This window comes from Monopterus albus, unplaced genomic scaffold (assembly GCF_001952655.1).
Source record: "Monopterus albus unplaced genomic scaffold, M_albus_1.0 scaffold16.1, whole genome shotgun sequence".
In the NCBI taxonomy this organism is placed as follows: domain Eukaryota; kingdom Metazoa; phylum Chordata; class Actinopteri; order Synbranchiformes; family Synbranchidae; genus Monopterus; species Monopterus albus.
This window is the reverse complement of record NW_018127896.1, coordinates 332129-344014: the sequence shown is the minus strand read 5'-3', so window position 1 is coordinate 344014 and position 11886 is coordinate 332129. Positions and strand designations below refer to the sequence as shown.

Here is an 11886-nt window from a genome sequence, read left to right as displayed (position 1 = left end):
GAGGAGCTCAAAGTAGAACCGCTGCTCCTCCACATCGAGAGGAGCCAGCTGAGGTGGCTCGGGCATCTGTTTTGGATGCCTCCTGGGCGCCTTCCTAGGGAGGTGTTCCAGGCATGTCCCACCAGGAGGAGGCCCCGGGGAAGACCCAGGACACGCTGGAGGGACTATGTCTCTCGGCTGGCCTGGGAATGTCTCAGCATTCCCCCGGAGGAGCTGGAGGAAGTGTTTGGAGAGAGGGAAGTCAGGGCATCTTTGCTTAGACTGCTGCCCCCGCGACCCGGTCCCGGATAAGAGGAGGAAAATGGATGGATGGATGGAAGTGCAGAGATTCTGAGAGCAGCTCAGTGGAGATGTTGTGAAAGTTGAACTTAAAACCTCTGCTAATGATTCAGTAATGATTTAAAATGTTGTATTCATGCCTATATATTACATTTGACAGTGTCTTTTACAAGCTTTATAATGTTTTCTATTTGAATCATCTGAGCTATTATTTGTCTGAAACAGTTTTTTCTAGTCTGTCTTGTTTTCATCTCATCTGTCGTCTCTAAAGAACCTTGTGCTGTGTGGCCTTGTACAAAAGCTGCTACTGTATATGAATCAGATTAGATTTGACCGACTGCTCCGCAGCCGCTCCTGGCTGGGGCAGCCACACCAAGTCTCTCCTGCAGGCTGAAGAAAAAAAAACTAACTACAGCCAGTCAACAGATACACAGTACTACTAATTCAGTGACTTGGCCTAGTTCACCTTCCCAATCTACTCTGACCAAACAGAAGCTCTGGTGTTGATCTTGCATTACCGTCTCCCTCTTTAAGTAACACCCAGGTAGTAGTTGGCCTGACCTGCTGTGTCCTGGTCACACAGTCTGTCTCAGCATTGGCCACTGAGGCCCCGTCCTCGAACAGGGCAACAAGCTGCTGTCTCTGGTCCGGGGACGGCGTCAGTCTGGGTGGAGGCCGACTGGGAGGTGGAGGACCGGGCCTCTGCGCCACCAGGAGGGGTTACATCAAAAGCACACACATGCAGACATGCAGAAGCAGGGAGGGAGACAGAAACATAGGTCAGAGTTAGAGGCCGGGATTGCTGTGTGCAGTGGGTGTTACTGCTGGATGTTACATAGGACGCTGCTGACGCTGAGGCCTCAAGTCTGTCATCAGTTTGTTGTTGGTCTTCTGTGAGTTACGCTGATCTCTTCTCATATGTGTATCTGGCCGCTTCAAGCTGTTTTAACTCAACCTCATTCTCGTGTTTTAACTTCACAAAAATATATAGTTAATACGCTGTCTATACATTAAAGGGTTTGCTGGGAGGAAGTGTGCTGTGTTTGTACCTTTGGTGGAGAGCTGGCTGATTCGCTGTGGTTGGCTTCCTCACTGAGAGAAGACAAGAGGGAGGAGAAAGAAAAACAGATACAGGAAGGAAAGGAGAGAGCAGGAGGAGGGAAGGAATATATGGAAGAAAAAGAGGATGAGTGAGGAAGAAAAGAAACAACTCAGCGCACATCAAGTTCTCAGCTCCATCCACACGAGGGCAACAAAAAGCTTCACGACAGAGCAAAACATGCAGATGACAACATCTGCAGAGTGCCGACACCTCAAACAGACAACAACAACAGCATGAGACCAACAGGAAGTGTCAGTGCAGCACAAACAGTCAAAAAGCAAACCATTAATGTTGTTTGAATTTACACACATATGAAAAAAACCTTCAAAAACTTCTAAAACCCTTTTCCTCTTGGAACATCATAACTTTATTCTTATAAAACGTATCTGGCCAAAATATTAAGAACTGTTTCTCAAAATTACCAGTTTGTTCCTGTATCATCAGGAGTTTAATTCTCAAATATTCCAAATAATCATGCTGTAAAAATGTTTAAAAATGTTCCTGTTTGGTATTCTGACTTATTTTCACATCTACCTCAGTCCCTGAACTACACTCTTATTTTGTAGGATTTATGAATATTGCTATGAATATGTTCTTAGATAAAGTTTTTCAGTGAGGATAAATCTGGCTTGTAACCGACAGTTACCTGGAGGTTAGGTTCAACAAACAATGCACAGATTTTTTAAATACAACTAAGTGTTGTAAAAGAAGCAGCATGCTCAGCCTGTGTGGACAGAATAAGGAGCAAAGTGTTACCTCTTTGCATCATCTCCCATCTTGGCTGCTGCAGTACCATCTTTTCTGCAGTAGGGGGCGGTGTGAGAGGCATTACTGGTTTGTTCTACACATCATTCAACCTTTAAAATCATCAAAACTGTTCTGTTCACTCACTTGAGCTGCTGGCACTCCTCCAGTTTGGTCATGATGTCATTCAGGTTTTGGCTGAGCTGAGGAGACAGAGCAGAAAAAGATCAGTGACTGAACATCACTCAGCTGCATGGATGGGGCAACAGCACAGGCCCAGGGGCCCAACAGTCTGGGCGGCCCCCGGACTAGACCGCCTATATAAAGTGATTCAGTATTTCTAATTAAATAACAGCAAAGAGGCGTAAATCAAGTAAAAATAGATGCAAAACAACTACAGCAAGACAACAAATGAGTACAAGGTCATGCAAAACTACCTCAAAGACAAAAAATATTAAAACAAAGGTCAAAATAATGACAATATGATGCAAAGTGACTATAAAGAGACAAAATAACTACTAAGAAAAAACAGTTGGAGACACAAAACAACTGGAAAGAGATGAAAGAAACTAATTCAGGAGATGCCAGACAAGCAAAAGGAGATGCAAAATAACAACAACTAATTCAAAGCATCCAAAAACAGACACAAGCCAAGTGTGAAGACATGCAAAACAAGTCCAGACACACAAAACCAGTGCACAGAGATGCAAAACAGAAAAGAAAAAAAGACTGCAGAGAAACAAAACACACAAGGAAAAAATACAATGACATGCATAATGACCACTAACTCAAGACACACAGCAACCACACCGGGCCCCCATGTGGTTCAAATCCATATGAGGTCGGTTGTGCTGGTCAATGAGTAACATGAGTTGAGTTAGACCCACCTTGTTCATTTCCCTGTGGAACTTCTCCTGCTGGCCGGCCAGGCTCTGGAATGCGTTAACATAGACGCCAACACGGCTGCACACACATGTACAAACACATTTTAAGAAAAACGATTACACTGAGACACATTTTAAGAAAAACGATTACACTGAGTCCCCTTTAAAGATGGAGAAGCAGCTGCGTGAGGCCAGTCCCACCTGTTCCACAGTCCTGGCAGCTCATCCTGTAGCTCCACGTTCAGCTCCTCGAAAATCTTCTGAGCTCGGCCCAGCTCCTCCTCGGCCTGCACACACACACACACACACACACACACACACACACACACACACAGTCAATATTAATCACACACCTACTGCATGTGTGTTTAATAAGGACTATTTTCCATGAGCGTGCACACACTCAGACCAACACATACAGGGTTTAATAACTACAGAATGCTGTGAGGCATTCAGACGACAGTGATGGATGCTGGGGGAGTCAGTGAGGAACCAGAGGTTCACCTGGTTGTAGGAGAGGTTAGTCTGAGCCACCTGGTGGGCTGATATCAAACCCTGAGCCCAGCTGGGAGCCGCCATCTCCAACAGGGCTGCTGGCTAGCCACACACACCATGCAGCACAGAGAGGGAGGGTGGGAGGGAAGGACGGAAAGGAGAGGAGGATGTGGTAGAGTGATGAGAGAGAGAAAGAGCAAACAATTCAGGACAAATACAAAAATGTTAATTAGCATTTAGTCAGGGACAAGAAACAGTTTCACCTGCCAGTTTAAATTAATACGACACGGGCCAATTAGCAAACAGCCAGGACACAATGGGGCCCTGGGCACAAACTCCCTTCGTACATAGGAGCCTCAGACTGAAGGAGACACAAAACAACTACAATCAGTGTGTTTGCAGAGCCATCAGCATTGTAGTCGGATTAAGTCTCTCTGTGGCTGTTTTGTGTCTCTTCTGCTCAGAACTAGCCTCTTTGTGCTCATTCTGAGTGTTTTACAGTTGCTTTGTGTATTTAGTCATGTTGTTTCTCTTTGTAGATGTTTTGAGTCTCATTGACTCTGAAGGCCCAGGGGCCTTTTAAAGACTTGGGGCCCCTATGAGTGGACCCAGTAGGCCCGTTCAGTAATCCATCCACTCTTACAGGAGGCTGGACTTCTTGGATTTTAAGGTGGTATGGTTTATCCATGCCTCATTAACAACAACCAATTAAAACTCAGTATAAAACTCATGCTCAAACACACACAGACACAAACTGCAGATGGAGCTAATAATTCAACCTACACACCTGTGGACACACACTCTGTTACCTTTGCAATCTTGGCCTCATCCTTCTTCTTGCCTTTCTGTAAGGAGGTGAAGTGATGCCTGGCGCTGTCAAAGTCCACCATCTTCCTGTCGCGCTTTGCTATACGAGCCTGTGGGAGAGTTCAGGGTCAACTGCTGTCACATGACTCGACCCTCAGAGCTGCACAACTACACACTGTCGTTTACCCCGACTCAGTCCTGCTGCCACAAATACTCACCAGAGACTAACTGTGGATTCATCCACTTCTGTTTGATAAAAACTACAGTGAGCAGCTGTTTTTTGGAAATTACTGTCTTTTTAAAATATAAACTATATCCACGTGACACTATATTTTGATTAATTCCCTCAACAACTCATGATATCTGCCAGTTTTATGCTCTTTACTCAAAATCCTTTGAGTAAAGAGCAGCACAGCAGTGGAGGTTACTGCAAATAAATTCAGCATGGTTCTACTTAAAAACGTATGTCAAATTTTGTTATGTACTAAGTAAAGGCGCCATGTCGTCCTCCACGTACAGTGATGGTTTCCAGTAGCCACCACACATTTTCTCTGTGAGTGATGGCAGTCATCGTCAATAAGAGAGTGACACTTCAGCATTTCAGATGAACACCATCAGTTTCTGTTGAGGAACTGGTCATTTTACTCACACACCTTGATATCGGGAAACTGAGCCAGGTATGTGTCCATGGGCAGCAGAGACTTTTCCATGATGCTCTGGTGGTAGTCTAGCCACAGAGTGTCTGTGTCCTGAAACACACACAATGCATCATGTTCACACCGTGTGGCTGCTTCTGTCAGCTCCACGACTGCTGCGTTCCTCTATGGGAGTCACTGTCCTGAGGCTACAATTCACTGTTTCAGGCAATGTTACAGAATAAAAAAGGACTAGTTATCAGTAAAAAGTATAGCTCTGCCTCTGACATGTGGTGAAGTCCAAGTATGAAGTAGCAGAGCATGGAAATACTCCAGTACCGATAGCTCAGAATTGTGCTTAAGTCCAGTATGTGAGTAAATGTACTTTCCACCACGGCTGAAACATTTGTCTTCTTATCACTTGAAAGTAACTTGCAGCATTAATTATGCAGTTTTCTAGTGATGCTGAGTATAACTGATCAGTCTGATCAAAAGTCTACTTTCTCTACTGCAGAGCTGGACCAGCGTTTGCCATAGAATCTGTTTCCTCTTCCTCTGTGAAGATGACAGCGCTCACCACAAGCAGCAGTACAACGCCACTAATGTTGAAACCAAATATGTGTGCACAGAAACTGTGGGAAACTCTGGGGGCTCCCTGTGTTTTACCTCCAAGTTCTCGTCCATCTCCTTCTCTATCATCTCCTTCAGGGTGGAAGGACAGAGGCATGCAGTTAAGACAAAGAAAGAGTATTAGCAGGTAGGAAAAGAGGGAAAGATGCTGGAGAGCCTCCCTGACATAGACGTGAACAAAAGGGAAACGTGTACATGTGTAAATATGAAAGATGCCCTTAATGGCTCTTCTCACTTCCAAGATGTACACACCATCACTTCTATCTCCTAAAGAGACAAGCTAAGGACTGTTTTAGCATCTGGATTTGAAAGTGATGTCAAGCTGAGAACAGTGGAGGTGGAAGCAGAGACGGCCAACTGTTTCCTGGTCTCACCTCTGCCAGAGTGTCCATCTCCTCTTTGCCGAACCAGTCGGGTTCGTACATGGCAGCCAGACAGTCGTGCAGCCGCCGTGATGCATCATGCATGGCTGCAACACACAGTAACACACAGGGGCATCAGACAACACACATCTGGTTCCCTGACAGCTGAGGCACATGGCTCAGTGAACTCTCTGTTAACTGCTATCATGAGGTCAGTGACAGGGCGGGAGGAAGGCCAGGTATGTGTCCATGGGCAGTACACATGACTGTGTACTGGGAGATACAGGAGCATGAGTGTGACCAGAAGAAAACAGGACCAGTAGCACAAACGTCTGACCAGTCCCCCAAAACATCTCTACATGTAAAAACATCACAATTTGTAGTGGAGGTGTGTTACACCCCGTTACTACCTAGAAATGCCTGATGATGTTCAACGTGCACCAGCCAAACACTCTCAAACACATGTACCTTTCACTGCTGTCAGGTAGGCCTTCAGGTCTTTCTGCAGTTTGGTGCCTTCTGCCTACAAAACAGGAAATTGGGTTTAACAGAGCAGCTACAAAACAGACCAGACTTTCATCTGTGCTACAACTGAGCAACAAGTCACATTTACATGGCAACAAAAACTGTCCAATACAGTCAGAAAATTCACCCAAAACATACATTACAAGTGGAAACTTCATGGACTACTTTTCTAAAACATTAAAGGATATGACAAAGAAAATCTTGAAATACATGTGTATCAGGTGCATCAGAAGCGAGCACCGTTTCCTCATTCTCTAGACTGATTTCTCCAGTAACATGTGTGTTTAGATGACAGGTAAAGAGGGAAAGCCGCTCCTGACCGTTTGCTTGTTGAAGTTGGCCACCATCTCCTCAAAGGCAGCATCTCGGGTCTCATCTGCTTTGCCGAGTTTCTGCAAGACCTGTAGAGAAGATGACACCAGCACTGAATCCACCAGACATCACTAATCAATCATATCTATTTGTGTCTCCCTTCATTCACGGGGCTCAGGTCAGATCTTTAACTGGAGACATGTATCTGCCTATTTTCAGACCGCTTGTTGGGGCCATGTTTCTCCCCTGGGTCTGCGGTGCATACCAGCTGTGTGTGTCTTTCTGTGGACGTGTTGTGCAGTCAGACGGGATGTGGGTCAGATACAGGTGAAGTCTGCACATGTGTACCAAAAAACTCGCTTCACACCATTCACTGCTTCTCAGCACACTGCAACACAAATGACCCCAACATCATGTCTTCATCAGGAGAGTCTGCCTCCCTGTGTACATTGTTGGTCACCTGATCTCCACACTGATCACATGACCAGAAGCCCTGTTTACGTCACAGGTACTGTAATGCTGCCAGGTGAGTGAGGGGCGGTCCCAGTCAGGAGGAGGAGGAGGCTCAGGTCTGACATGATAGTCAGCCTCTGTCACGCCCTGTCTCTCTGTGCACTCGTTCTGTCCTGTACCTCTGCTCGGTGAGTGACCGGGATTAGAGACTGTTTGTTTGTTGGTCCAAAAAGGTCAGCACTGCCTAATCTGAGCCGATGACGTGGACGAGCCTCTGCCACCTGCCGCCTTAATCCTGTGAAGGACACACAAGCTACAGGGACTTCCCCATGGCTGCAACACACATACCTGCTCCCTGTGGCTGTTTATAGCTCGAGTCCTGCACTCACTCACTCTCCTACTGCAGCAAAAGTAAATGGACTGTATTTTATATAGCGCTTTCTCACAGTGGGTTGCACTGGCCAAAGCGCTTTACAGAAGATCATACACCATTCACACACCGATGACAACAGGCTGCCATGCACTGGCGCTAGTCAAGCCACCGGGAGCAATTCGGGGTTCAGTGTCTTGCTCAGGGACACTTAGGTATGCAGGGAGACCGGGAGTCGAACCACCAACTTGCTGGTCAGGAGACGACTGCCCTACCTCATGAGCCACAGCCACACACACAGTACACATTCAAACCTGTTTCACTGTGCATTCACTTCACGCTAGTCTGGTAAGATCACATGACCATGACATATTCACCTGTGTGTTCATGTACCAATGTTCTGCTGAGGATTCAGGTGCAGTGAGACATGTCTCACACACAGTGTATGTCCACAGGAGGATGTAGCTGTCGGTGTTTGGTTTCAACCCCAAAAATACCCCGCGGCACTCACTGGGGCATTCAGAGTGATGAGGAGGACGCTCTATAGATAGATACTCCCTCCCTACACACACACACACCCTGAGCAGTTAGGCATGCTGGGAGCCCTAGGAGGGAGGGACAGGTGTTCAGGCCAAGCAGGGCAACTTCAAGGGTTGATCACTTTGGATTCAGTTGACTAATCTGACAGAGTTGTACAGAAATTCCAATGACTTCACAAAGCCAGAGAGAAAGTCAGTTTCATTTTTTCAAATACTGGACCTTCTGGACAGGTCAGACTGACAGAGATGCTAAACTACTGCGCATCTGATATTGTGTGCTCTCTCTGTGATCAGCTGGAGCCTGTGGGGGCCACTTGGCGTCTGTTTTTAGTCATTGTCTCTCTGTGCAGGCGTCTCTGTGGTCATTTTGTGTCTTATAACTGAGCTCTGTGACTTTCCAACAGGAAATATGAGCAGTCACTTCGCAGGGCGCTCTGTGCCAGGAGCCCCTAACCTCCTGTCAGCTGTCCCCAGGAGGCCAAACACCTCAACTAATGTAGCTTTAAGAAGGAACAGCACAGAGGACATACACTTATGAAATCATAAGAAAAAGCCATAAAGTGTTGAGATGGGTCATATATTAGGCTCGTGACATCACCTCCCAGGACTTCTGGGTAGTTTAAATTTCATCTCATTTTATCATGTTCAAGCTCCTCCTCACACAGGCATGTAGAGGTATGTGTGGAGCTGGGAGAGGTGAGGGGTGGCGTGCCAGCAGACAGCTGAAGCTCTCCTCCTCCCACCTCCACCCTTCAGAGGGAAGATGATACTGTGACCCTCTGTGCTCCAACTGTTGCCTCAGAGTTTGTCAGAGCCGCTGCTAAAAGCTGCTGCTTGCTTGGTTTCAGAATAACGAAGGAGCAGAAACCTTAAATTCTGTGCAGGAATCCCGGACTTTAAGGTCGTGACCTTCATTTCAGCGCATTTTAATCAAGGCTTCCCCAGCAGAACCTGGCACACATGAAAAGCCACCAACTGAACTCTCAAGCATTTCCACGCCCTTCATCCCCGGACTTCACCACATGTCAGAAACAAACCTTGTACTCTTTACTGCACTACATGTATTTGATAACTTCCCATCACAAGTACTGTAAGGTAGTTAACAGTACACTCCACCTTTACCACCTGGTGAACACTAATGCATCAGTCATAATCCAGTAACATCAAATGGGCTGTTCTGCACAACAACTCCTGTTACTGTTGATACTGACCCCAATACGTTTGTAGTTTTACTTCAGTAACATTTTGATTGCAGGACTTTCTCTTGTAACAGAGTATGTTTACACTGTGGTATTACTTCTTTACTTACTCTGGGTACTTCTGAGTTTTTCTTTTCTGAGTGAGGATGTGATGAGACTGACGTCACTCTCAGATCTGTGCGTGACACACGCAGCCCAAGTCAGGACACTGGTTAGCCTAGCTTAGCATACAGATACAGGGGAAAACGTGAGCAGGTGCTCTGACACTGGCAACGTCCGACAGAGCCAAGAGCTGGTCTCATTCCTCTGGAGTCAGAGTTTGTGAAGAAAACTCGGTGAGTTAAAAGTGACAGAACAGGTGAGTCCTGCAGCTCAGCTCGATGCCACCTGGTGTTTCGAGTTTTAGAGAGTAAAAGGCTCAACGGCCCAGGAGCCCGAGGGCTCAGGGGCCCTGGGCCAGAGTGTCTATATGAAGTGACTGGTCACGTCTAGTGGGACGGTCAATAAACAGCCACAAAGATGCAAACTGAGCACAAAAACATGCAGAATGGCCACACAGAGAAAACTGGTTCTGTCCTTCATTCATTTTCTTCTCATACTGAAATGGAAACTTAAGAATCTAAAAACTGGGTGAAGGTGTCACATGACAGCTGAGCTTCTCAGAACCTTTCCCTGAAAACCTCATCTGGCCTCTGGTACTGAATCACAGTTCAACCTGAATACTGTTGTAGTACACAGAACAGTAGTGTGAAAGGCTGCTACTACACTTCTGACATGGATCACATCTGCACACACTGTGAAACAAGAATCCCTTAATTCTCAATTCCCAACTGGAAACAAGAAAAACATGAATTTCTATCCACAGATCTGGTCAAGGAGCAAAACATCCCAGAGAAAACAAAAACAAAAACAAAACTTTCCTCTGCAACAGTGAAGTTATTAACACTTTGATTTGACAAGGCCATGTGCAAAGGCTCTGCTGATCAATTTAAGGTCTGTGTTTGCTGCTCGTTAAGGGGTTTAGTTAATAGACAACAAGCCATATCATATTAACAGCAATTTAAGGGGTAAAAACCTGATAAATTCACAAAACAGCATAAAAACTATCCCTGATTTTTATCTTGATAAAAAAAATTAAGAGCCTTCCATGCTATTTGGTAAGTTTTAAGATGACCTTATCCCTTAAACTGTGCATAAAGCCCTTTAATACACTAACATATTATAATCCATGATTTAACCAAATAAAACACCATGTTAAATTAATCGTATTTAAGAATAAAAACTGAAGCATTTGGTTTCAGTTCAAGAGTAGAACACAACTATTTTTGGCTCAATTCCTTATTCTCATATGTTAGTGCATTTTAATGGATTGTAAGGGGGAAAAATCCCTTAAAATCTACCAAATACCATCATTTGTTTTTGAACCAGGCAACAGTTAGGTTCCCGCAATTTACACAGTAAGTTGAAATATCTGACAAATCCCTACAAGACTCACGGGAATTTTGAGGCTTGAAATCAAAATTAATCTCTGAATTCGTCCCTTAAATGACTCCAGTTTTTCCAGATAAGGTGCGGAAATTCAGTGATTTGTTAAAGGTTGCAGGGCTGAGTCCAAATTTTAAATGTCAGGAGACTGCAGAAACCCATTAAAACCACTATAACATACAACAATCTTACTGAATTTCCACCTTGACTGAAAACTTGCATCTTTTTATACAATTTGAAAGCTATTTAGTAAAACACCTTAACCCAGAAACCTCGGCAAACCTCATACTGTACGTGCAGCTCATTAATTAAGCCACTTGAATGCCATGAACACACTTAGACCAACCTGAAGATCAATGACTTCTCTGCACAGTAAAGCTGTTATTAAATGTTACAGGGTCGAGCCCTTATTGGAGGTTGAGTTTATTCCCAAGTTAATGGGCTTAAACCGCGCAGAAAGGTCATTAAAGCATCTTAATGTACTACAGCCCATTAATGATCTGAGCAAACAGTCTCGGTTCGAGCCGTGTACGCGGGTGGATGTGTGCCATTTGAAGGTGAAAACCTGCGGGGTCCGGTTTCACCGTGTCCCGCTCAGCCCTACCTTCTCCTGCGCTCGGGTCAGTCTCTTCTGGACGTTGCTGGCCAGTTTCCCAGCAGTGACCCCTTTCCCTGTCTCGGCCATGTCGCAAGGTATTGAGGGCCGACCCGGTTCGTGTCAGGACCAGTGAGGTAGACGAGAGACAGAGGGAGAAATACCGCTGAAGGAGACGCTTCCCTGGGTACCGACGGTGCGTAAAACCCCTTAGGAGGGCGACCTTGCTCGCTGCGCGTAACCCTAATCCCGGTGACAGTTTCTTAAAGGTGCAATCCGTAATTTAATCCGTGAGGTAACACAAAAAGCGACAAAAAACAGGTGGAGTTTGGAGCAGAGAGCACAGACAGAGTCCGATACCGCCTGTTCTATTGACAGAGACTTGAGCTCGATGTGGAGATATTAGGTTTCCTCAGTCATCCTCTTAAAGGCGCAGCAGGTCGGTATTATTAGCCGACAACTGTTGCACG

At 45.5% G+C, this 11886-nt stretch overlaps 1 protein-coding gene across 1 annotated transcript in view; it reads right to left on the bottom strand.

The window, feature by feature from the left end:
• The window catches only part of bin1b (bridging integrator 1b), a 16408-nt gene extending 4522 nt beyond the window's left edge, over nt 1-11886 (bottom strand). The window contains exons 1-14 of the mRNA XM_020592110.1: nt 11426-11886; nt 6784-6864; nt 6407-6461; nt 5951-6045; nt 5613-5648; nt 4965-5060; nt 4314-4421; nt 3514-3606; nt 3211-3296; nt 3013-3088; nt 2273-2328; nt 2138-2182; nt 1329-1371; nt 841-981 (exon numbers count right to left, since the gene is read on the bottom strand). Coding sequence (XP_020447766.1) covers nt 841-981; nt 1329-1371; nt 2138-2182; nt 2273-2328; nt 3013-3088; nt 3211-3296; nt 3514-3606; nt 4314-4421; nt 4965-5060; nt 5613-5648; nt 5951-6045; nt 6407-6461; nt 6784-6864; nt 11426-11506 — 1092 coding nt within the window. The 5' untranslated portion in view covers nt 11507-11886. The remainder of the gene's footprint in view (nt 1-840; nt 982-1328; nt 1372-2137; nt 2183-2272; nt 2329-3012; nt 3089-3210; nt 3297-3513; nt 3607-4313; nt 4422-4964; nt 5061-5612; nt 5649-5950; nt 6046-6406; nt 6462-6783; nt 6865-11425) is intronic.